At 51.9% G+C, this 27,541-nt stretch overlaps 1 protein-coding gene across 2 annotated transcripts in view; it reads right to left on the bottom strand.

Annotated features, from left to right (window-relative positions):
• Positions 1-27,541, bottom strand: part of IGSF3 (immunoglobulin superfamily member 3) — a 65,546-nt gene that overhangs the window by 10,474 nt on the left and 27,531 nt on the right. For both annotated transcript variants that reach the window (XM_069946037.1, XM_069946036.1), the window contains exons 3-8: positions 15,653-16,030; positions 12,446-12,853; positions 11,962-12,351; positions 10,944-11,345; positions 10,213-10,617; positions 985-1,386 (exon numbers count right to left, since the gene is read on the bottom strand). In XM_069946037.1, coding sequence (XP_069802138.1) covers positions 985-1,386; positions 10,213-10,617; positions 10,944-11,345; positions 11,962-12,351; positions 12,446-12,853; positions 15,653-16,030 — 2,385 coding nt within the window. The remainder of the gene's footprint in view (positions 1-984; positions 1,387-10,212; positions 10,618-10,943; positions 11,346-11,961; positions 12,352-12,445; positions 12,854-15,652; positions 16,031-27,541) is intronic.

Raw genomic sequence — 27,541 nt, 5'->3', positions numbered from 1 at the left:
CTCCCGTATCTCACAGACAAAGCGGAATCCCCCGATGCGATCAGACCTGTACCCTTCTCCCGTATCTCACAGACAAAGCGGAATCCCCCGATGCGATCAGACCTGTACCCTTCTCCCGTATCTCACAGACAAAGCGGAATCCCCCGATGCGATCAGACCTGTACCCTTCTCCCGTATCTCACAGACAAAGCGGAATCCCCCGATGCGATCAGACCTGTACCCTTCTCCCGTATCTCACAGACAAAGCGGAATCCCCCGATGCGATCAGACCTGTACCCTTCTCCCGTATCTCACAGACAAAGCGGAATCCCCCGATGCGATCAGACCTGTACCCTTCTCCCGTATCTCACAGACAAAGCGGAATCCCCCGATGCGATCAGACCTGTACCCTTCTCCCGTATCTCACAGACAAAGCGGAATCCCCCGATGCGATCAGACCTGTACCCTTCTCCCGTATCTCACAGACAAAGCGGAATCCCCCGATGCGATCAGACCTGTACCCTTCTCCCGTATCTCACAGACAAAGCGGAATCCCCCGATGCGATCAGACCTGTACCCTTCTCCCGTATCTCACAGACAAAGCGGAATCCCCCGATGCGATCAGACCTGTACCCTTCTCCCGTATCTCACAGACAAAGCGGAATCCCCCGATGCGATCAGACCTGTACCCTTCTCCCGTATCTCACAGACAAAGCGGAATCCCCCGATGCGATCAGACCTGTACCCTTCTCCCGTATCTCACAGACAAAGCGGAATCCCTGATAGGGGAGAGAAGTTACGGTGTCTGTCCCTCCCAGCTCCCAATATCATGGGGGGGGGGGGGGGGGGGAATGAACCGGCCTGGGCCAAAATATACCCGGGGTATAACCGGGACTGGGGGTATACACTCCGGCTTGTTACATCAGGATCCCCATAGTGTCTACTCACAGGGCCCCCCATAGCCGCCTCTTATATAGCCTGGGGCCCCCCATAGCCTCGGCTTACCTGGCATCTTCACATTGACCTCGGTCAGCCCGGAGGCGTCCTTGGCCAGCTGGTACCAGGCCTGGTTGGGGTCCAGCAGCCACTCCTCCACCTGGCAGTAGTATCCTCCGCTGTCCTGGAGTCGGGCCCCCCGCAGGGTGAGGGTGTAGTGCCCAGGGGTTAGCTCCTCCAGCTGCAGCCGCTCCTTCAGATCAGCCTCCTCCGCGTACATCCCATACTCCATGCCAGCACCGCTCCGCACAATCAGCTTCCCATCCGCCCCCGAGGGCTCCTGCGCGAACCACAGCACCGAGAAGCGGGAGTCCGGACTGCTCTGCGAGCGCACCATGCAGGACAGGCTCACCGGCGCCCCCTCCAGCACCGTCACCGAGCGCTGCCCCTTACCAACCTGCAGCCGCGAGACTGAAAAACACAACAGGGAAAGCTGGGTGACAACCCCCGGGGAGGACACACATTCTGTCACCGAGGAGTCTGGGAAAGCAGGGTGACAACCCCGGGGGAGGACACACATTCTGTCACCGAGGAGTCTGGGAAAGCAGGGTGACAACCCCGGGGGAGGACACACATTCTGTCACCGAGGAGTCTGGGAAAGCAGGGTGACAACCCCGGGGGAGGACACACATTCTGTCACCGAGGAGTCTGGGAAAGCTGGGTGAGATCCCCCGGGGAGGACACACATTCTGTCACCGAGGAGTCTGGGAAAGCTGGGTGAGATCCCCGGGGGAGGACACACATTCTATCACCGAGGAGTCTGGGAAAGCTGGGTGAGATCCCCGGGGGAGGACACACATTCTGTCACCGAGGAGTCTGGGAAAGCTGGGTGACAGCCGCGGGGGAGGACACACATTCTGTCACCAAGGAGTCTGGGAAAGCTGGGTGAGATCCCCGGGGGAGGACACACATTCTGTCACCGAGGAGTCTGGGAAAGCTGGGTGAAAAACCCCGGGGGAGGACACACATTCTGTCACCGAGGAGTCTGGGAAAGCTGGGTGACAGCCGCGGGGGAGGACACACATTCTGCCACTGAGGAGTCTGGGAAAGCTGGGTGACAGCCGCGGGGGAGGACACACATTCTGTCACCAAGGAGTCTGGGAAAGCTGGGTGAGATCCCCGGGGGAGGACACACATTCTGTCACCAAGGAGTCTGGGAAAGCTGGGTGAGATCCCCGGGGGAGGACACACATTCTGTCACCGAGGAGTCTGGGAAAGCTGGGTGACAGCCGCGGGGGAGGACACACATTCTATCACCGAGGAGTCTGGGAAAGCTGGGTGACAGCCGCGGGGGAGGACACACATTCTGTGTCCGAGGAGTCTGGGAAAGCTGGGTGACAGCAGCGGAGGAGGACACACATTCTATCAACGAGGAGTCTGGGAAAGCTGGGTGACAGCCGCGGGGGAGGACACACATTCTGTCACCGAGGAGTCTGGGAAAGCTGGGTGACAGCCGCGGGGGAGGACACACATTCTGTCACCGAGGAGTCTGGGAAAGCTGGGTGACAGCCGCGGGGGAGGACACACATTCTGTGTCCGAGGAGTCTGGGAAAGCTGGGTGACAGTAGCGGGGGAGGACACACATTCTGTCACCGAGGAGTCTGGGAAAGCTGGGTGACAGCCGCTGGGGAGGACACACATTCTGTCACCGAGGAGTCTGGGAAAGCTGGGTGACAGCCGCTGGGGAGGACACACATTCTGTCACCGAGGAGTCTGGGAAAGCTGGGTGACAGCCGCTGGGGAGGACACACATTCTGTCACCGAGGAGTCTGGGAAAGCTGGGTAACAGCCGCTGGGGAGGACACACATTCTGTCACCGAGGAGTCTGGGAAAGCTGGGTAACAGCCGCGGGGGAGGACACACATTCTGTCACCGAGGAGTCTGGGAAAGCTGGGTGACAGCCACGCAGTCTCATGGCTCTGTTGCCCCAGTTCTGTGATTGATACCGGGACCCACAGATGCCTATCACCTCCTTCCCTGGCAACTGTCGCTAAGGAGAGCCATGTTACCAGGGAAACCACAGGCACAGAGTCCCAAGGAGTGGGCGTACGGGGCGTACGGGGCGGAGGATGCAACAGAAATAGGAATACGGAAAAAGATCCTGGCCACATCGTATGTAAATGAAGACGAGCGGCCCAGGATGCAAAGGGTCAAAATATGCAAATGAGCCAGAAAGCTCCAAGTAAGAATACCCGGGGGAATGTAAATATAGAGGAGCAGCCATAAGATACCTATATACTCCAGCAGTATACAGCAACCCTATATACACCGAGGGGTCACTATACACAAGCCCCACACACAGCGAGGGGGTTAACAATACACAAGTCACACACATATAGTGTATGTGTAGTGTATTGTGTATATAGTGTATGTGTGGTGTATATAGTGTATGTGTAGTGTATATAGTACATGTGTGGTGTACATAGTATATGTGTAGAGTATATAGTATGTGTGTGGTGTACATAGTATATGTGTGTGGTGTATATAGTATGTGTGTGGTGTATATAGTGTATGTGTGGTGTATATAGTGTATGTGTGGTGTATATAGTGTATATAGTGTAGTGTATATAGTGTATATAGTGTATGTGTGGTGTACATAGTATATGTGTAGAGTATATAGTATGTGTGTGGTGTACATAGTATATGTGTGTGGTGTATATAGTATGTGTGTGGTGTATATAGTGTATGTGTGGTGTATATAGTGTATGTGTGGTGTATATAGTGTATATAGTGTAGTGTATATAGTGTATATAGTGTATGTGTAGTGTATATAGTGTATATAGTGTATGTGTAGTGTATATAGTGTATGTGTAGTGAATATAGTGTAGTGTATATAGTGTATGTGTAGTGTATATAGTGTATATAGAGTATATAGTGTAGTGTATATAGTGTATTGTATATAGTGTATGTGTAGTGTATATAGTGTAGTGTATATAGTGTATGTGTAGTGTATATAGTGTAGTGTATATAGTGTATGTGTATATAGTGTATATAGTAAAGTGTATATAGTGTATGTATATATAGTGTATATAGTGTATGTGTAGTGTATATAGTGTATATAGTAAAGTGTATATAGTGTACTGTATATAGTGTATGTGTAGTGTATATAGTGTATATAGTGTAGTGTATATAGTGTATGTGTGGTGTATATAGTATATGTGTGGTGTATAGTGTATATAGTATATGTGTGGTGTATAGTGTATATAGTACATGTGTGGTGTATAGTGTATATAGTACATGTGTGGTGTATAGTATAGTGTAGTGTATGTGTGGTGTATAGTGTATATAGTATATGTGTGGTGTATAGTGTATATAGTATATGTGTGGTGTATAGTGTATATAGTATATGTGTGGTGTATAGTGTATATAGTATATGTGTGGTGTATAGTATAGTGTAGTATATAGTGTATGTGTGGTGTACATAGTATATGTGTAGAGTATATAGTATGTGTGTGGTGTACATAGTATATGTGTAGAGTATATAGAATGTGTGTGGTGTATATAGTGTAGTATATAGTGTATGTGTGGTGTATATAGTGTATGTGTGGTGTATATAGTGTATATAGTGTAGTGTATATAGTGTATATAGTGTATGTGTAGTGTATATAGTGTATGTGTAGTGTATATAGTGTATGTGTATATAGTGTATATAGAGTATATAGTGTAGTGTATATAGTGTATTGTATATAGTGTATGTGTAGTGTATATAGTGTAGTGTATATAGTGTATGTGTAGTGTATATAGTGTAGTGTATATAGTGTATGTGTAGTGTATATAGTGTAGTGTATATAGTGTATGTGTAGTGTATATAGTGTAGTGTATATAGTATATGTGTGTATAGTGTATGTGTGTATAGTAAAGTGTATATAGTGTATGTATATATAGTGTATATAGTGTATGTGTAGTGTATATAGTGTACTGTATATAGTGTATGTGTAGTGTATATAGTACATGTGTGGTGTATAGTGTATATAGTACATGTGTGGTGTATAGTGTATATAGTACATGTGTGGTGTATAGTGTATATAGTACATGTGTGGTGTATAGTGTATATAGTACATGTGTGGTGTATAGTGTATATAGTACATGTGTGGTGTATAGTGTATATAGTACATGTGTGGTGTGTAGTGTATATAGTGTATGTGTAGTGTATATAGTGTATGTGTAGTGTATATAGAGTAGTGTATATAGTGTATGTGTAGTGTATATAGTATAGTGTATATAGTGTAGTGTATATAGTGTATGTGTAGTGTATATAGTGTATACAGTGTATGTGTAGTGTATATAGTATAGTGTATATAGTGTAGTGTATATAGAGTAGTGTATATAGTGTATGTGTAGTGTATATAGTGTAGTGTATATAGTGTATGTGTAGTGTATATAGAGTAGTGTATGTGTATATAGAGTATATAGTGTATTGTATATAGTGTATGTGTATATAGAGTATATAGTGTATTGTATATAGTGTATATAGTATATGTGTGGTGTATAGTGTATATAGTATATGTGTGGTGTATAGTGTATATAGTATATGTGTGGTGTATAGTGTATATAGTATATGTGTGGTGTATAGTGTAGTGTATATAGTGTATATAGTATATGCGTGGTGTATAGTGTATATAGTATATGTGTGGTGTATAGTGTATATAGTATATGTGTGGTGTATAGTATAGTGTAGTGTATATAGTGTATGTGTGGTGTATAGTGTATATAGTATATGTGTGGTGTATAGTATAGTGTGGTGTATATAGTATAGTGTATACAGTGTATGTGTGGTGTATATAGTGTAGTGTATATAGTGTATGTGTAGTGTATATAGAGTAGTGTATATAGTGTATGTGTAGTGTATATAGTGTATGTGTATATAGTGTATATAGTGTAGTGTATATAGTGTAGTGTATATAGTGTATATAGTAAAGTGTATATAGTGTATGTATATATAGTGTAGTGTATATAGTGTATATAGTGTATGTATATATAGTGTATATAGTGTATGTGTAGTGTCTATAGTGTAGTGTATATAGTGTATGTATATAGTGTATGTATATATAGTGTATATAGTGTATGTGTAGTGTATATAGTGTATGTGTAGTGTATATAGTGTATGTGTAGTGTCTATAGTGTAGTGTATATAGTGTATATGTAGTGTATATAGTGTATGTGTAGTGTCTATAGTGTAGTGTATATAGTGTAGTGTATATAGTGTAGTGTATATAGTGTAGTGTATATAGTGTATATGTAGTGTATATAGTGTATGTGTAGTGTCTATAGTGTAGTGTATATAGTGTAGTGTATATAGTGTAGTGTATATAGTGTATGTGTAGTGTCTATAGTGTAGTGTATATAGTGTATATAGTGTATGTGTAGTGTATATAGTGTATGTGTATATAGTGTATATAGTGTATGTGTAGTGTATATAGTGTAGTGTATATAGTGTATATAGTGTAGTGTATATAGTGTATATGTAGTGTCTATAGTGTATGTGTAGTGTCTATAGTGTAGTGTATATAGTGTATATAGTGTATGTGTAGTGTATATAGTGTAGTGTATATAGTGTAGTGTATATAGTGTATGTGTATATAGTGTATATAGTGTATGTGTAGTGTATATAGTGTAGTGTATATAGTGTAGTGTATATAGTGTATATGTAGTGTCTATAGTGTATGTGTAGTGTCTATAGTGTAGTGTATATAGTGTATATAGTGTATGTGTAGTGTATATAGTGTAGTGTATATAGTGTATATAGTGTATATGTAGTGTATATAGTGTAGTGTATATAGTGTATGTATATATAGTGAATATAGTGTATGTGTAGTGTATATAGTGTAGTGTATATAGTGTATTGTATATAGTGTATGTGTATATAGTGTATGTATATATAGTGTATATAGTGTATGTGTAGTGTATATAGTGTAGTGTATATAGTGTATGTGTAGTGTATATAGTGTATATAGTGTATATGTAGTGTCTATAGTGTATGTGTAGTGTCTATAGTGTAGTGTATATAGTGTATATAGTGTATGTGTAGTGTATATAGTGTAGTGTATATAGTGTATATAGTGTATGTATATGTAGTGTATATAGTGTAGTGTATATAGTGTATGTATATGTAGTGTATATAGTGTAGTGTATATAGTGTATGTATATGTAGTGTATATAGTGTATGTGTAGTGTATATAGTGTATGTGTAGTGTATATAGTGTAGTGTATATAGTGTATATAGTGTATATGTAGTGTATATAGTGTATGTGTAGTGTCTATAGTGTAGTGTATATAGTGTATATAGTGTATGTGTAGTGTATATAGTGTATGTGTAGTGTCTATAGTGTAGTGTATATAGTGTATGTATATATAGTGTATATAGTGTATGTGTAGTGTATATAGTGTATTGTATATAGTGTATGTGTATATAGTGTATGTATATATAGTGTATATAGTGTATGTGTAGTGTATATAGTGTATGTGTATATAGTGTATGTATATATAGTGTATATAGTGTATGTGTAGTGTATATAGTGTAGTGTATATAGTGTATGTGTAGTGTATATAGTGTATGTGTAGTGTCTATAGTGTAGTGTATATAGTGTATGTATATATAGTGTATATAGTGTATGTGTAGTGTATATAGTGTATGTGTAGTGTATATAGTGTATGTGTAGTGTCTATAGTGTAGTGTATATAGTGTATGTATATATAGTGTATATAGTGTATGTGTAGTGTATATAGTGTATGTGTAGTGTATATAGTGTATATAGTGTATGTATATATAGTGTATATAGTGTATGTGTAGTGTATATAGTATATATAGTGTATGTGTAGTGTATATAGTATATATAGTGTATGTGTAGTGTCTATAGTGTAGTGTATATAGTGTATGTATATATAGTGTATATAGTGTATGTGTAGTGTATATAGTGTATGTGTAGTGTATATAGTGTATATAGTGTATGTATATATAGTGTATATAGTGTATGTGTAGTGTATATAGTATATATAGTGTATGTGTAGTGTATATAGTATATATAGTGTATGTGTAGTGTATATAGTGTATATAGTGTATGTATATATAGTGTATATAGTGTATGTGTAGTGTATATAGTGTATGTGTAGTGTATATAGTGTATGTGTAGTGTATATAGTGTATGTGTAGTGTATACAGTAGTGATGTCATCTCCGGTATGGAGCGTCTCTCAGGCTTTTTCCCATCACTGGAGGGGGGAGGGGGCGGGTATCTGGATTTACCGGTCTGACAGTGGACGCCACACCCGATTTTTTACAGCCTCCCCACACTGGCTGATGGCAGCGGCCTCTCTCTCTCACACACCTGGGGGGGGGGGGGGGCAGCGGCCTCTCTCTCACACACCTGGGGGGGGGGGGGCAGCGGCCTCTCTCTCTTTCTCTCACACACCCTGTGGGGGGGGCAGTGGCCTCTCTCTCTCACACACCCTGGGGGGGGGGGGGGGCAGCGGCCTCTCTCTCTTTCTCTCACACACCCTGGGGGGGGGGGGGGCAGCGGCCTCTCTCTCTCACACACCTGGGGGGGGGGGGCAGCGGCCTCTCTCTCTCACACACCCTGGGGGGGGGGGGGCAGCGGCCTCTCTCACACACCCTGGGGGGGGGGGGCAGCGGCCTCTCTCTCTCACACACCCTGGGGGGGGGGGGCAGCGGCCTCTCTCTCTCTCACACACCCCGGGGGGGGGGGCAGTGGCCTCTCTCTCTCACACACCCTGGGGTGGGGGTGGGGGGGCAGCAGCCTCTCTCTCTCACACACCCTGGGGGGGGGGCAGCGGCCTCTCTCTCTCTCACCCTGGGGTGGGGGTGGGGGGGCAGCGGCCTCTCTCTCTCACACACCCTGGGGGGGGGCAGCGGCCTCTCTCACACACACACATTGGGGGGGGGGCAGCGGCCTCTCTCTCTCACACACCCTGGGGGGGGGGGGGCAGCGGCCTCTCTCTCACACACATTGGGGGGGGGGGCAGCGGCCTCTCTCTCTTTCTCTCACACACACCCTGGGGGGGGGGGCAGCGGCGTCTCTCTCTCACACACTCGGGGGGGGCGGCAGCGGCCTCTCTCTCTCACACACATTGGGGGGGGGGGCAGCGGCCTCTCTCTCTCACACACATCCTGGGGGGGGGGCAGCGGCCTCTCTCTCTCACACACATCCTGGGGGGGGGGGGCAGCGGCCTCTCTCACACACCCTGTGGGGGGGGGGGCAGCGGCCTCTCTCTGTCACACACCCTGGGGGGTGGGGGGCAGCGGCCTCTCTCTCACATACACCCGGGGGGGGGGGTGGGCAGCGGCCTCTCTCTCTTTCTCTCACACACACCCTGGGGGGGGGGGCAGCGGCCTCTCTCTCTCACACACCCTGGGGGGGGGCAGCGGCCTCTCTCTCTCACACACCCTGGGGGGGGGGGGGCAGCGGCCTCTCTCTCTCACACACCCTGGGGGGGGGGGGGCAGCGGCCTCTCTCTCACACACCCAGGGGGGGGGGCAGCGGCCTCTCTCTCTCACACACATTGGGGGGGGGGGCAGCGGCCTCTCTCTCTCACACACATTGGGGGCGGGCAGCGGCCTCTCTCTCACACACCCTGGGGTGGGGGTGGGGGGGCAGCGGCCTCTCTCTCTCACACACCCTGTGGGGGGGGGGCAGCGGTCTCTCTCTCTCACACACCCTGGGGGGGGGGGCGGGGCAGCGGCCTCTCTCTCACACACATTGGGGGGGGGGGCAGCGGCCTCTCTCTCTCACACACCCTGGGGGGGGGGGGCAGCGGCCTCTCTCTCTCACACACCCTGGGGGGGGGGGCAGCGGCCTCTCTCTCACACACATTGGGGGGGGGGCAGCGGCCTCTCTCTCACACACACCTGGGGGGGGGGCAGCGGCCTCTCTCTCTCACACACCTGGGGGGGGGCAGCAGCCTCTCTCTCACACACCCGGGGGGGGGGGGGGCAGCGGCCTCTCTCTCTCACACACCCGGGGGGGGGGGGGGGGCAGCGGCCTCTCTCTCTCACACACCCTGGGGGGGGGGGCAGCGGCCTCTCTCTCTCACACACCCTGGGGGGGGGCAGCGGCCTCTCTCTCTCACACACCCGGGGGGGGGGCAGCGGCCTCTCTCTCTCACACACCCTGTGGGGGGGGGGGCAGCGGCCTTTCTCTCTCACACACCCGGGGGGGGGGGGGGGGGGGGGCAGCGGCCTCTCTCTCTCACACACCCTGGGGAGGGGGCAGCGGCCTCTTACCTGGGGGCTGCACTCTGATCTCCAGCAGGTTGGAGGTCTTCTCGGCCAGGCGGCTCCAGCTGGTGTTGTACTCCCTCCTCCACAGCTCGGCCACACATTGGTATTTGCCGGCCTCGGACTCGCTGGCCCGGCTGATGCTCAGTCTCACATTGTGGCTGGAATCTGCTTTCTCCACAATGCTGCGACCGCGGAAGTTACCGGCACGCTCCCCCCACTGTACCCCGCCGGAGCGGCTGAACGTCACCAGGTCGTGGGTGTCTCCTCCGCTGGTTGGCTGGAATCGCCAGGTCACCGAGACCCCCACCCAGGATGGGAAGTGCGGCTTTAGGATACACTGCAGGTCAAAGGAGTCATAGTAGCTGACCCCGGGGGTCCGGGAGATCGCCATCACCACAAAGCCCGTCTCTGTAACAAGACAACACCACGGTGAGCTGAAATCCTCTGTGCTGCTTCCTCTGTATAACCCTCATATGTTCCCTCCCACCTGAGAGAAGAGGGAGCCCACATAGTAGACATGGTGGTCACTGAGCTGTCCCCATGTCAGATGGTGGAGCTGAGGTGGTTGGGACAGGCTGCTATCCTCTCACACTGTCTCCTACACGCCATGCCCACGCCATGAAGCAATGCCAGCCATCTGTGCCAGAACTGTGCTCATCCTTCTGATGCAGTGCATTATGGGATGCGGAGCTGGCGGGGGGCCAGTGAGGTATATGAGGTATGATAGCACTCACCGAGTGAGGTCACCTCCACGCTGGTCCGGGCCGTTCTCTCTCCCAGTCGCTGCCAGTCTCCATCATAGCTCGGCAGCCACTCAGTGACACGGCACTCGTATGAGCCGGCATCTTGCCGCTGGCTGCTCTCTAGTTCTAGGGTGAAGGTGTCAGAGCCGGACCGCACCATCCGCAGACCCCCGCTGCTGGCACGCTCTCTGTACACCTGGCTGGCCCAGGTAACCCCGTCCCGGTCCTGCTGGATCACCTCCCTCTGCCGATTCTGAGCATCCTGAAGGTGCCAGGAGGCTGAAATGCGACTCTGAGGCCCATAGAGTGAGGCCACGAGGCAGGTGAGAGAGATGCCAGAGCCCTCCAGAACTGAGCTGGCATTAGCCACCACCGTGACAGTCACTGAGGTCTCTGCAAGACAGCCAGAAGAGAACTGTAAGAGACATCAGAGCAACAAGAGACCTGTGAGAGACATGACAGACATCAGACCACAGAGCAAGAGGAGATCCACAAGAGACATCAGAGCAAGAAGAAGAGACCCATGAGAGACATCCCACCGCAGAGCAACAAGATGAGACCCACAAGCAATATCAAACCACGGAGTGACAAGGAGAAACAGAGTAAAAAGAAGAGACCTGTGAGAGGCGCGAGAGACAGAGACATCAGAGCAAGAAGAAGAGACCCACGAGAGACATCCCACCGCAGAGCGACAAAAAGCCCACAAGAGATATCAGAACACGGAGGGACAAGAAGAGACCCATGAGACACAAGAAACATCAGACTGCTATGTGACAAGAAGAGATTTGTCGCTCTGTGGTCTGATGTCTCTCACACCTCTCACAAGAAGAGACCCACGAGAGGCATGACAGACATCCAACTGAACCAGACCCAAAACTACAATGGTACAATGGCAAACACTCACGGCGGGGTTTGGGGTGCAGTAATGGCTGACACTCACTCATGGGGAGGTGCAGTCATGATAGACACTTCAGGAGGGGCAGACCCCCGGGGTGGGCTGGTGACTTACTCAGAGGGGAGACCGTGATGGGGATGTTCTTGGGTCTCTTGCTGTCTCGGTCTACCATCTCTCCGGATGCGGCTCTCTCTCGCTCTGTCACTCTGCAGTTGTATTTGCCGCTGTCTTCTGGGCGAAGCCGAAAGATTTTAAGGGAGAAGATGGTGTCACTGTCACGGGCCACGCGCAGCTCTCCGTGGCTCTCCCTCTGGCTGTAGTCTCCGGTCAGCAAGGCCACCCCTCCGGGGCTCACACTGGCCATCAGGGAGCTGTTAAACGCCCAGGACACGGCAAATACACGATCCACCACATTCTGAGCTTCAATGATGCATCTCAGCTCCGCCGTCTCCCCCGCGCTGTATGCACGCCGGTCCGTCTCCAGTCTCACATTGAACTCCTTATCTACAGAAGAGAGATGGATCATGTGACCAACCCTGACCCCGGACCACATCACTGATACATATGATCAGACATAAGACCTCTTCATGTTTCTTACCTGTTGCCTGGACAATGACCTCTGACTCCTCGGACTGCTTGCGTGTCATAGGGAACCAGGAGCCGTCTGGGTCTTCTATCCACTCGGTGCCCTGGCAGTAGAAGAACCCCTGGTCGGAGGGCTGCAGGTTGTAGACGGTGAGGCGGAAGGTGCTGTTTCCAACTTTATCCATCCTGACGTCCCCCACCAAGAAGCGTTGAGCGTAGTCCGGGCCGGGGCGCAGCGAGAAGTCTCGGCTCAGGGACATGACCTCTTCGGTTTTCTCTCCACTTTTCCGATACCAGGAGACGCTGAGGTGGGAGTGCTGGGCCGTGCTATGAGACACGTCACATGACAGCTGTATGGAGCCGCCCTCCACCTTCTGTAGGGTCTGAGCCGAGGACGAGACCAGCAGCGAGTCCGGGATCACTGTGGACACAAGAGATGGTTAGGGGTCACTGGTGTGGACACCATCACCCCCAATAATTATTCTATGATAGACAGGGGAGCCTCTTGAAGGGGGACTCCACCCAAAATATTAACGGTTAAATATTTTTACATAAAAGGTTTAACTGTTTTATTTATTCACAAAGGCCTACGGGGCGGCGTATGCCCCACAAAGGCCTACGGGGCGGCGTATGCCCCACAAAGGCCTACGGGGCGGCGTATGCCCCACAAAGGCCTACGGGGCGGCGTATGCCCCACAAAGGCCTACGGGGCGGCGTATGCCCCACAAAGGCCTACGGGGCGGCGTATGCCCCACAAAGGCCTACGGGGCGGCGTATGCCCCACAAAGGCCTACGGGGCGGCGTATGCCCCACAAAGGCCTACGGGGCGGCGTATGCCCCACAAAGGCCTACGGGGCGGCGTATGCCCCACAAAGGCCTACGGGGCGGCGTATGCCCCACAAAGGCCTACGGGGCGGCGTATGCCCCACAAAGGCCTACGGGACGGCGTATGCCCCACAAAGGCCTACGGGACGGCGTATGCCCCACAAAGGCCTACGGGACGGCGTATGCCCCACAAAGGCCTACGGGACGGCGTATGCCCCACAAAGGCCTACGGGACGGCGTATGCCCCACAAAGGCCTACGGGACGGCGTATGCCCCACAAAGGCCTACGGGACGGCGTATGCCACACAAAGGCCTACAGGGCATACCCATACCCATACCCAGCAGAGGCTACAGGAGGAGGGGGCCCCATACCCAGCAGAGGCTACAGGAGGAGGGGGCCCCATACCCAGCAGAGGCTACAGGAGGAGGGGGCCCCATACCCAGCAGAGGCTACAGGAGGAGGGGGCCCCATACCCAGGAGAGGCTACAGGAGGAGGGGGCCCCATACCCAGGAGAGGCTACAGGAGGAGGGGGCCCCATACCCAGGAGAGGCTACAGGAGGAGGGGGCCCCATACCCAGGAGAGGCTACAGGAGGAGGGGGCCCCATACCCAGCAGAGGCTACAGGAGGAGGGGGCCCCATACCCAGGAGAGGCTACAAGAGGAGGGGGCCCCATACCCAGGAGAGGCTACAGGAGGAGGGGGCCCCATACCCAGGAGAGGCTACAAGAGGAGGGGGCCCCATACCCAGGAGAGGCTACAGGAGGAGGGGGCCCCATACCCAGGAGAGGCTACAAGAGGAGGGGGCCCCATACCCAGGAGAGGCTACAGGAGGAGGGGGCCCCATACCCAGGAGAGGCTACAGGAGGAGGGGGCCCCATATCCAGGAGAGGGTTGGGGGGGGGGCACATACACAGGTGAAGGATACAGAGAAGGGGCCACATGCACAGAAGAGGGTAGAGAGTCTGATGATTCGATGGCAGCGCCCCCCCACCCCCTGGTATCACTAGCAGCTGTTGCGGCACAGGTGTGGGCACTGGCACGGTCTTCCACATTGCTCACTATCCTGTAGGTCTCTGTTGTCTGTTCAGCCCCAGCTGTCGGCTAGCTGCCCCCTCCCGGCTATCACCCCACAGTCCATGGAGCGTCTGTAAAAGCCATCACTGCCAGGGAGGAAAGTGTCCAAAATATGTCCCATTAACTATTTATGTGCAAGCTGGGAAAGCAATGAACAGAGGAGGGGAAGGTGACAGGACCTCCCCATATACAGCCTGGGGGGAGGGTGCCACCTTGGGGGAAAGTCATGGAAAATCTGAAATCTTAGCCAGTTTAGATGATCCAGCACATTACTGGGGGCAATTGTACAGCTGCTCCTGGCCTTATTGTGTCTTAAACATTAAAGGCACGCCGCCCACCAGAACCCACGCACGGGATGCTGCCCCAGACCCCCCCCGTTTACAACCATGCCATCACCAGACCTCCCCACCATTACCTGATCCACACCTCTAACAGACCTCCCCACCATCACCAGGAAGCTGCCAAACACCAATCCACACCGTCACTATACCTCGCCATTCAACGATCCACACTATCACCAGACCTTCCCGCCATCACTGGGACCCAGACGTCCACCAATACACACCATCACCAGGACCCCAACATCTATGAATCCACACCATCACCAGACCTCCCCACCATCACCAGGGCACTGCCATCCATCGATCTAAACCATCACCAGGACCACGCCATCCATGGATCCACACCACTACCATACCTCACTGCCATCATGAGGACCCTTCCACCAGATCTCCCCACCATCATCAGGACCCCGCCATCTACCGGTCCACACTGTCACTAGATCTCCCCGCCATCACAAGGAACGCACCATTCACTAATCGACACCACTATCAGACCTGCACACCATCAGCAGGAACCCAACATCCCCCAATCCACACAGTCAGACCTCCCCACCATCATGAGGACCCCACCATCTATTGATCCATACTATCACAACACCTCCCTACCATACCCAAGACCCAAATGTCCACCAATCCACACCGTCACCACTAATGGATTCCAATTTGTAAATTCCTTGTCTGGCGCCTGATTGCCTGTCATGCGCTTAGCGATGGAGACGCCACCTCCTGCAGCTTCTTTGCTGGATTCCTGATACTTCTCAGTAGTAGTTAAGATGAAATGTGTTCGTGTGGAGAGAGCGGAAGATGGAGGAAACCGCAATCAATACCCGAGAGGTCAGGTAAAATTGCTGGTACAGTGGAGCTACAATTAGGGCTGCAAGCTTGGGGAGGGGGGAGTGCAGAGCCCCTGGAATAAACTGGAGGACCAAGCCTCAGTGAAAAAGAGATAGCAAGCCTGTACTGACCGCCACTTCTTACCGCTCAGGTTGACCTTGGCGCTGTAGCTGCCGTAGAACTTGGGGTCGGTGTTGGGAGTGTGACATTCGTACTCTCCAGCATCCCGTTCCTGCAGCTGGCCGATGTGTAGGACAGTGTGGTCACCGGTCACTCGCTCTATGTAGATGTCCCCATTGCGGACACGCTGGCTGAAGATGGCGTAGGAGAAGGAGGGGTCCCGGGTGCTCACGATCTGGACCTCCCTGTCGGGGGCGGATGGCAGGTAGATGGAGTATTGGAAGGTCTGCTCTGAGGGGCCCTGGTAACCTCTGACCTGGCACCAGATGGTGATGTGGGAGCCCACTGTGCGGTACAGGGGCCCCTGCTGGATGGTCACCTCTCGCTGAGCCCAGGAGACGCCTGTGAGGAAGAGACAAAATGGAGAATTATTTCTGTCACATCGATCATTCACTGTAAATATTAGACTACCATTCCATCACCAAAGCGCTTCCATATTGTAGCTTCAATCCGGTGACACAGATTCATCATCATTCACGTCTCAGCCCCCACAGTAACGCTCCGCGCCCACACAACAGATCCCAGCTATGCCCAAAGCCAGCTCATCCCACCACGTGTCTCCGCAAACACAACGAAAGGCGCAGCAGAGCTGGTAGGTGGCAGAGGTCAGCGTGTCAGTGTTACCCAGGCACCATCATCACATTACATAGAATTATTGCCGATTGAGGACATTCCCAAATGGATGGAGGGGCCATACGTGACCCCTGTATACACCATGTGAGGAGTGATGGGCCATACGTGACCCCTGTATACACCATGTGAGGAGTGATGGGCCATACGTGACCCCTGTATACACCATGTGAGGAGTGATGGGCCATACGTGACCCCTGTATACACCATGTGAGGAGTGATGGGCCATACGTGACCCCTGTATACACCATGTGAGGAGTGATGGGCCATACGTGACCCCTGTATACACCATGTGAGGAGTGATGGGCCATACGTGACCCCTGTATACACCATGTGAGGAGTGATGGGCCATACGTGACCCCTGTATACACCATGTGAGGAGTGATGGGCCATACGTGACCCCTGTATACACCATGTGAGGAGTGATGGGCCATACGTGACCCCTGTATACACCATGTGAGGAGTGATGGGCCATACGTGACCCCTGTATACACCATGTGAGGAGTGATGGGCCATACGTGACCCCTGTATACACCATGTGAGGAGTGATGGGCCATACGTGACCCCTGTATACACCATGTGAGGAGTGATGGGCCATACGTGACCCCTGTATACACCATGTGAGGAGTGATGGGCCATACGTGACGTCTATATAAACTGTGTGCAGATTGATGGGTCATACGTGATCTCTATATACACTGTGCAGAGAGATGGGTCATACGTGACTTCTATATACACTGTGTGCAGATTGATGGGTCATACGTAACCTCTATATACACTGTGTGCAGATTGATGGGTCATACGTAACCTCTATATACACTGTGCAGAGTGATGGGTCATACGTAACCTCTATATACACTGTGTGCAGATTGATGGGTCATACGTAACCTCTATATACACTGTGCAGAGTGATGGGTCATACGTGTCACGCGGTCACACGGTCACACAGTGGAGGACATGGATTCTAATAATGTTTGTGAATGTCTGCACCTCCCCCACCCTGACAGCTGGATGTGAGGGGCCAGGAGGAGGAGGACGGGGCTACAAAACAAATAGGACCAGCAGCTGTAGTCTATGGAGGGAGGATATGAGGGCAGTCAGGTCACACTGCTCCGACTCCTGCACCAGTGACCACAAATCTATCCATATTCTCTTATAATACTAAGGGACCGGTCACACAGAGACGTCCATAAAACTTGAGAACAGAGGTGAGGGGAGGGATGGAGACCATAACCACGAGAGGGGCGAGGGACGGGATGGAGAACGTAACCACGAGAGGGGCGAGGGACGAGATGGAGAACGTAACCACGAGAGGGGCGAGGGACGGGATGGAGAACGTAACCACGAGAGGGGCGAGGGACGGGATGGAGAACGTAACCACGAGAGGGGCGAGGGACGAGATGGAGAACGTAACCACGAGAGGGGCGAGGGACGAGATGGAGAACGTAACCACGAGAGGGGCGAGGGACGAGATGGAGAACGTAACCACGAGAGGGGCGAGGGACGAGATGGAGAACGTAACCACGAGAGGGGCGAGGGACGAGATGGAGAACGTAACCACGCGAGGGACGAGGTGGAGAACGTAACCACGAGAGGGGCGAGGGACGAGATGGAGAACGTAACCACGAGAGGGGCGAGGGACGAGGTGGAGAACGTAACCACGCGAGGGACGAGGTGGAGAACGTAACCACGAGAGGGGCGAGGGACGAGATGGAGAACGTAACCACGAGAGGGGCGAGGGACGAGATGGAGAACGTAACCACGAGAGGGGCGAGGGACGAGGTGGAGAACGTAACCACGAGAGGGGCGAGGGACGAGATGGAGAACGTAACCACGAGAGGGGCGAGGGACGAGGTGGAGAACGTAACCACGAGAGGGGCGAGGGACGAGGTGGAGAACGTAACCACGAGAGGGGCGAGGGACGAGATGGAGAACGTAACCACGAGAGGGGCGAGGGACGAGGTGGAGAACGTAACCACGAGAGGGGCGAGGGACGAGGTGGAGAACGTAACCACGAGAGGGGCGAGGGACGAGATGGAGAACGTAACCACGAGAGGGGCGAGGGACGAGGTGGAGAACGTAACCACGAGAGGGGCGAGAGACGAGGTGGAGAACGTAACCACGAGAGGGGCGAGGGACGAGATGGAGAACGTAACCACGAGAGGGGCGAGGGACGAGATGGAGAACGTAACCACGAGAGGGGCGAGGGACGAGGTGGAGAACGTAACCACGAGAGGGGCGAGAGACGAGGTGGAGAACGTAACCACGAGAGGGGCGAGGGACGGGATGGAGAACGTAACCACGAGAGGGGCGAGGGACGGGATGGAGAACGTAACCACGAGAGGGGCGAGGGACGAGATGGAGAACGTAACCACGAGAGGGGCGAGGGACGAGATGGAGAACGTAACCACGAGAGGGGCGAGGGACGAGATGGAGAACGTAACCACGAGAGGGGCGAGGGACGAGGTGGAGAACGTAACCACGAGAGGGGCGAGGGACGAGATGGAGAACGTAACCACGAGAGGGGCGAGGGACGAGGTGGAGAACGTAACCACGAGAGGGGCGAGGGACGAGATGGAGAACGTAACCACGAGAGGGGCGAGGGACGAGGTGGAGAACGTAACCACGAGAGGGGCGAGGGACGAGGTGGAGAACGTAACCACGAGAGGGGCGAGGGACGAGGTGGAGAACGTAACCACGAGAGGGGCGAGATGGAGAATCTGAGAACATGAGGGGAGGGGGGTGAAGAATGAGATGGAGGATCTGAACATGACCACAAGAGGAGTGAGATGAAGTACATGAATGCTAAACTTGACCATTGACATGATGCTGGGGAAACACGCAGGCAGATATCATCTTCCACTTACATGTGAGGATACAGAAGCTGAACACATGGGCGAACACACGTGGTGACAGGAGCTGCAGATACATCTGCGCTGGGCCACTCCGCTGAGGTTAGCAGTACTGGTGGTGGTAGTACTGGGTAGGAACCCGGCTAGCCACTTGCCTGATGGTAGTCACGGTATGGGCAAGAGGGATAGCAGCTGTAGACCAGGAACCTGACCGAGCGGAGGCCGAGCGATTCTTCGTTGTCCTTAGTCAGGGCACCAATCATCACACCAATGCCAAGGGTCAGAAACAACGGTAGTTGTATATTTATTATAACGGTGGTAACTAGTAGTAACAGTCTCTCCGGATGCAACCGGGTATAAGGCAGAGTAATGGGTGATGCTGCAATAGGCTGTGAGAGTGGCGTGCTGAATGATGGGAGTAGTAGTGATACTGAAGTTGAGATGCTGGGTGGAATGAGACTGAGATGAATACTTGCTGTTGATGATTAGAGAAGATGATGAGAGGAATAACTGAAGAACGGCACCCAGATCTTTAGTATAGATGAGGATCTTGAGACCTGAGAATAAAGACACAGCCAGGTCCCAAATGGACTGGAACACTTCTTGTGACACTGGAGCAGCAGAGCACACGTGTCTCTCTCCTGGCATTGGAGAGAGGACACACACAACCTGTCCCCTTGAAGGTAGGAGACAGGAATGAGGTAGAGAGGAAGTAACATGGTATTCCCCAGCCAAAGTCACGTGACACCAAGCCATTGCATCATCACACCATTAGGACATATAGGACCAAATATACATGAAAAAGAGTGAAACAGCAGACCTGAATACTGAGAGGGGTGACACCATACAGTTTGCAGTGGACCATAGTTGTCCAAAACAGGGACAATAAAATACTGACTGACTCAGATACAAAGATACACTTTGAAGGAAACAACAAGAGAAGGAACTCTGTTCTGGGACACTGCACATCCAGTAACTTAGCTGAAAGACCGGTTCTACTATGAATGAGGAAATCCACACCTCATCAGGGCCAGCTCACCCCCGGGGCCTAACACTACATCTACCATACATGACCTGGAGATACACTCCATACACCAGAGGAGAGGATACAGAGATCTTACCCCATGTGGGGCCTGACACCACCATACATGACCTGGAGATACACTCCATACACCGGAGAAGAGGATACAGAGATCTTACCCCATGTGGGGCCTGACACCACCATACATGACCTGGAGATACACTCCATACACTGGAGGAGAGGATACAGAGATCTTACCCCATGTGGGGCCTGACACCACCATACATGACCTGGAGATACACTCCATACACCGGAGGAGAGGATACAGAGATCTTACCCCATGTGGGGCCTGACACCACCATACATGACCTGGAGATACACTCCATACACCGGAGGAGAGGATACAGAGATCTTACCCCATGTGGGGCCTGACACCACCATACATGACCTGGAGATACACTCCATACACTGGAGGAGAGGATACAGAGATCTTACCCCATGTGGGGCCTGACACCACCATACATGAACACCTGGTGATATACTCCATACACCGGAGGAGAGGATACAGAGATCTTACCCCATGTGGGGCCTGACACCACCATACATGAACACCTGGTGATATACTCCATACACCGGAGGAGAGGATACAGAGATCTTACCCCATGTGGGGCCTGACACCACCATACATGAACACCTGGTGATATACTCCATACACTGGAGGAGAGGATACAGAGATCTTACCCCATGTGGGGCCTGACACCACCATACATGACCTGGAGATACACTCCATACACCGGAGGAGAGGATACAGAGATCTTACCCCATGTGGGGCCTGACACCACCATACATGAACACCTGGTGATATACTCCATACACTGGAGGAGAGGATACAGAGATCTTACCCCATGTGGGGCCTGACACCACCATACATGACCTGGAGATACACTCCATACACCGGAGGAGAGGATACAGAGATCTTACCCCATGTGGGGCCTGACACCACCATACATGACCTGGAGATACACTCCATACACTGGAGGAGAGGATACAGAGATCTTACCCCATGTGGGGCCTGACACCACCATACATGAACACCTGGAGATACACTCCATACACCGGAGGAGAGGATACAGAGATCTTACCCCATGTGGGGCCTGACACCACCATACATGACCTGGAGATACACTCCATACACCGGAGGAGAGGATACAGAGATCTTACCCCATGTGGGGCCTGACACCACCATACATGACCTGGAGATACACTCCATACACCGGAGGAGAGGATACAGAGATCTTACCCCATGTGGGGCCTGACACCACCATACATGACCTGGAGATACACTCCATACACCGGAGGAGAGGATACAGAGATCTTACCCCATGTGGGGCCTGACACCACCATACATGACCTGGAGATACACTCCATACACTGGAGGAGAGGATACAGAGATCTTACCCCATGTGGGGCCTGACACCACCATACATGACCTGGAGATACACTCCATACACCGGAGGAGAGGATACAGAGATCTTACCCCATGTGGGGCCTGACACCACCATACATGAACACCTGGAGATACACTCCATACACCGGAGGAGAGGATACAGAGATCTTACCCCATGTGGGGCCTGACACCACCATACATGACCTGGAGATACACTCCATACACCGGAGGAGAGGATACAGAGATCTTACCCCATGTGGGGCCTGACACCACCATACATGAACACCTGGTGATATACTCCATACACCGGAGGAGAGGATAGATCTGGGGGTCTCTCTCGGATGGGGGGGGGACCCCACACGGGATGGGGGGGGGGGTATCAGGTGCAGTTAGGTAACGCCGTACATTGAGATACAACATCCTCATTATTATTACTACTACACGTCTCCCACCGTTCATTACCATTAGACAAACGCGGATCAGCGGCAGGGGAACCGTCAACCATCGCCATGGTAACGCCGAGCACAGCCCCACGTCATGGCAGAACAAGCCTCAGAGACTAATAGGTAATGTGATTGTATCACAATGTGCAGGGTGGAGGAGGGGCGGACGCCGCCACCAGCACCACATTTTCCCTCTCGTGGATTGTTCCTGAGCCACAGTCAGCTGTGCCTGGGCAGCCGCGTGTGCGGTGTGTATATATATATATATATCACAACCTGTAACGTAATAAATCACAGAAAATATGACCACACCAAATAAGCAGCCGCTAATGGTGAGGTGGGGGAGGGGTGCGGCACCAGCCGGAGAACACACGTTACAGCCGGATCCTCCATACATTAAGCCACATAAAATATTCAGGAGCCAACAGCTGCCATCAAGGTCCAAAGTCACATGATCACAGCCCTCCCGCCGAGCGGAAACAAAGACACCCATCATGAGGAAGCCTAGATTATAGCGGATATATAACACCCAGGTTATACCAGCATAGCCCATATCACTGTATACAGGAGATCCCCAGGTTATACCAGCTGTACATATATAATTATATACAGTATATACCCAGGTTATACCAGCTGTACATATATAATTATATACAGTATATACCCAGGTTATACCAGCTGTACACATATAATTATATACAGTATATACCCAGGTTATACCAGCTGTACACATATAATTATATACAGTATATACCTAGGTTATACCAGCTGTACACATATAATTATATACAGTATATACCTAGGTTATACCAGCTGTACACATATAATTATATACAGTATATACCCAGGTTATACCAGCTGTACATATATAATTATATACAGTATATACCTAGGTTATACCAGCTGTACATATATAATTATATACAGGAGATCCCCAGGTTATACCAGCTGTACATATATAATTATATACAGTATATACCCAGGTTATACCAGCTGTACACATAATTATATACAGTATATACAAGCTGTACATAATTATATACAGTATATACCCAGGTTATACCAGCTGTACACATATAATTATATACAGTATATACCTAGGTTATACCAGCTGTACATATATAATTATATACAGTATATACCCAGGTTATACCAGCTGTACATATATAATTATATACAGTATATACCTAGGTTATACCAGCTGTACATATATCATTATATACAGGAGATCCCCAGGTTATACCAGCTGTACATATATAATTATATACAGTATATACCTAGGTTATACCAGCTGTACACATATAATTATATACAGTATATACCCAGGTTATACCAGCTGTACATATATAATTATATACAGTATATACCCAGGTTATACCAGCTGTACATATATAATTATATACAGTATATACCTAGGTTATACCAGCTGTACATATATCATTATATACAGGAGATCCCCAGGTTATACGTATATACAGCTAATGGTCTCGCTCAGGGCCGGGACAAGGAGTTTTGGTGCCCTAGGCAGAGAAGGCAAATGGCGCCCCCCCCTCCCTACACACACAGGAGCATGCTGGGAGCTGTAGTTCTACCCTAGTCACACAGGTGAATGCTGCGGGCTGTAGTTCTACCTCAGCCACACAGGTCATGCTGGGAGTTGTTGTCCTACCTCAGCCACACAGGTCATGCTGGGAGTTGTTCTACCTCAGTCATACAAGTCATGCTGGGAGTTGTTGTCCTACCTCAGTCACAGAGGTCATGCTGGGAGTTGTTGTCCTACCTCAGTCACAGAGGTCATGCTGGGAGTTGTTGTCCTACCTCAGTCACAGAGGTCATGCTGGGAGTTGTTGTCCTACCTCAGTCATACAGGTCATGCTGGGAGTTGTCCTACCTCAGTCATACAGGTCATGCTGGGAGTTGTTGTCCTACCTCAGTCACACAGGTCATGCTGGGAGTTGTTGTCCTACCTCAGTCATACAGGTCATGCTGGGAGTTGTCCTACCTCAGTCATACAGGTCATGCTGGGAGTTGTCCTATCTCAGTCACACAGGTCATGCTGGGAGTTGTTGTCCTACCTCAGTCACACAGGTCATGCTGGGAGTTGTTGTCCTACCTCAGTCATACAGGTCATGCTGGGAGTTGTCCTATCTCAGTCACACAGGTCATGCTGGGAGTTGTTGTCCTACCTCAGTCACAGAGGTCATGCTGGGAGTTGTTGTCCTACCTCAGTCATACAGGTCATGCTGGGAGTTGTCCTCCTACCTCAGTCATACAGGTCATGCTGGGAGTTGTCCTATCTCAGTCACACAGGTCATGCTGGGAGTTGTTGTCCTACCTCAGTTACACAGGTCATGCTGGGAGTTGTTGTCCTACCTCAGTTACACAGGTCATGCTGGGAGTTGTTGTCCTACCTCAGTCATACAGGTCATGCTGGGAGTTGTCCTCCTACCTCAGTCATACAGGTCATGCTGGGAGTTGTCCTCCTACCTCAGTCATACAGGTCATGCTGGGAGTTGTTGTCCTACCTCAGTTACACAGGTCATGCTGGGAGTTGTCCTCCTACCTCAGTCATACAGGTCATGCTGGGAGTTGTTGTCCTACCTCAGTCATACAGGTCATGCTGGGAGTTGTTGTCCTACCTCAGTCATACAGGTCATGCTGGGAGTTGTCGTCCTACCTCAGTTACACAGGTCATGCTGGGAGTTGTCCTATCTCAGTCACACATTCCACTAACACACACACACACACACACACTCACACTCACACTCACTCCATTAGTACACAAATACTCACCCACACAGCAGTAGCAGTGGAGGAGGACACTGAGGATGTTTCTGAGGATGCCGATCAGTCTCCTCATCGTTCTCTGTCGGGAGGGGGGGGGGGGGGGGGCGGGGGTTGGGGCATCTGCCATTACACTTGTCCCTGCACTTCTCCCCTCTCCTGATTGGCTCCAGAGGTCATGTGACATTAATTAGAAGCTTTTCTTCTGCTCTGGAGCCAAGCAGAAGAGAGGAGGAGCAGCGCAGGTCCCGCCGTTGCGGAGCTGGAGTGGAGAAGGGATGCTGCTGTGTGGGGTGGGGTGGGGGGATTTTTACGTGGAGCTACATTGCGCCCCCTGTAATTCACCAGGAGATGGCACCCTAGGCCATCGCCTACCCTTTGTCCCGGCCCTGGTCTCGCTGATAACACCCGCACAGTGTATGAGTCTGTGGCAACATTTATGGGAAAAAAAGTAAACAAGATACTGGGAGTAAACATCCCATGTTTATACAATGTAATCCCGAGCCCACCGCAACCACAAGACTATCCTCCCAGTCCGAAGAAGGGGTCCCCTGAGCACAAGACTATCCCCCCAGTGCGGAGGAGGAGGAGTCACCTGAGCACAAGACTATCCCCCCAGTGCGGAGGAAGAGGAGGGGTCCCCTGAGCACAAGACTATCCCCCCAGTGCGGAGGAGGGGTCCCCTGAGCACAATACTATCCCCCCAGTGAGGAGGAGGGGTCCCCTGAGCACAAGACTATCCCCCCAGTGAGGAGGAGGAGGAGGGGTCCCCTGAGCACAAGACTATCCCCCCAGTGAGGAGGAGGAGGAGGGTCCCCTGAGCACAAGACTATCCCCCCAGTGAGGAGGAGGAGGAGGGGTCCCCTGAGCACAAGACTATCCCCCCAGTGAGGAGGAGGGGTCCCCTGAGCACAAGACTATCCCCCCAGTGAGGAGGAGGAGGAGGGGTCCCCTGAGCACAAGACTATCCCCCCAGTGAGGAGGAGGAGGAGGGGTCCCCTGAGCACAAGACTATCCCCCCAGTGAGGAGGAGGAGGAGGGGTCCCCTGAGCACAAGACTATCCCCCCAGTGAGGAGGAGGAGGAGGTGTCCCCTGAGCACAAGACTATCCCCCCCAGTGAGGAGGAGGGGTCCCCTGAGCACAAGACTATCCCCCCCAGTGAGGAGGAGGGGTCCCCTGAGCACAAGACTATCCCCCCCAGTGAGGAGGAGGGGTCCCCTGAGCACAAGACTATCCCCCCAGTGAGGAGGAGGAGGAGGGGTCCCCTGAGCACAAGACTATCCCCCCAGTGAGGAGGAGGAGGAGGGGTCCCCTGAGCACAAGACTATCCCCCCAGTGCGGAGAAGGAGTCACCTGAGCACAAGACTATCCCCCCAGTGAGGAGGAGGAGGAGGGGTCCCCTGAGCACAAGACTATCCCCCCAGTGAGGAGGAGGAGGAGGGGTCCCCTGAGCACAAGACTATCCCCCCAGTGAGGAGGAGGAGGAGGGGTCCCCTGAGCACAAGACTATCCCCCCAGTGAGGAGGAGGAGGGGTCCCCTGAGCACAAGACTATCCCCCCAGTGAGGAGGAGGAGGAGGGGTCCCCTGAGCACAAGACTATCCCCCCCAGTGAGGAGGAGGGGTGCCCTGAGCACAAGACTATCCCCCCAGTGAGGAGGAGGAGGAGGGGTCCCCTGAGCACAAGACTATCCCCCCAGTGAGGAGGAGGGGTCCCCTGAGCACAAGACTATCCCCCCAGTGAGGAGGAGGAGGAGGGGTCCCCTGAGCACAAGACTATCCCCCCAGTGAGGAGGAGGAGGGGTCCCCTGAGCACAAGACTATCCCCCCAGTGAGGAGGAGGAGGGGTCCCCTGAGCACAAGACTATCCCCCCAGTGAGGAGGAGGAGGGGTCCCCTGAGCACAAGACTATCCCCCCAGTGAGGAGGAGGAGGGGTCCCCTGAGCACAAGACTATCCCCCCCAGTGAGGAGGAGGGGTCCCCTGAGCACAAGACTATCCCCCCCAGTGAGGAGGAGGGGTCCCCTGAGCACAAGACTATCCCCCCAGTGAGGAGAAGGGGTCCCCTGAGCACAAGACTATCCCCCCAGTGAGGAGAAGGGGTCCCCTGAGCACAAGACTATCCCCCCAGTGAGGAGAAGGGGTCACCTGAGCACAAGACTATCCCCCCAGTGAGGAGGAGGAGGGGGTCACCTAAGCACAAGACTATCCCCCAAGTGCGGAGGAGGAGGAGGAGGGGTCACCTGAGCACAAGACTATCCCCCCAGTGAGGAGGAGGAGGGGGTCACCTGAGCACAAGACTATCCCCACAGTGAGGAGGAGGAGGAGGAGGGGGTCACCTGAGCACAATACTATCCCCCCAGTGAGGAGGAGGAGGAGGGGGTCACCTGAGCACAATACTATCCCCCCAGTGAGGAGGAGGAGGAGGGGGTCACCTGAGCACAATACTATCCCCCCAGTGAGGAGGAGGAGGAGGGAGTCACCTGAGCACAATACTATCCCCCCAGTGAGGAGAAGGAGGAGGGGTCACCTGAGCACAAGGCTATCCCCCAGTGCGAAAGAGGAGGGGGTCACCTGAGCACACGACTATCCCCCCAGTGCGGAGGAGGAGGAGGGGTCACCTGAGCACAAGACTATCCTCCCAGTGCGGAGGAGGAGGGGGTCACCTGAGCACAAGA

The sequence above is a fragment of the Dendropsophus ebraccatus genome, chromosome 11, assembly GCF_027789765.1.
Source record: "Dendropsophus ebraccatus isolate aDenEbr1 chromosome 11, aDenEbr1.pat, whole genome shotgun sequence".
Taxonomy (NCBI): Eukaryota; Metazoa; Chordata; class Amphibia; order Anura; family Hylidae; genus Dendropsophus; species Dendropsophus ebraccatus.
Note: the sequence above shows the minus strand (reverse complement) of the source record. Positions and strands in the feature narration are given on the sequence as shown.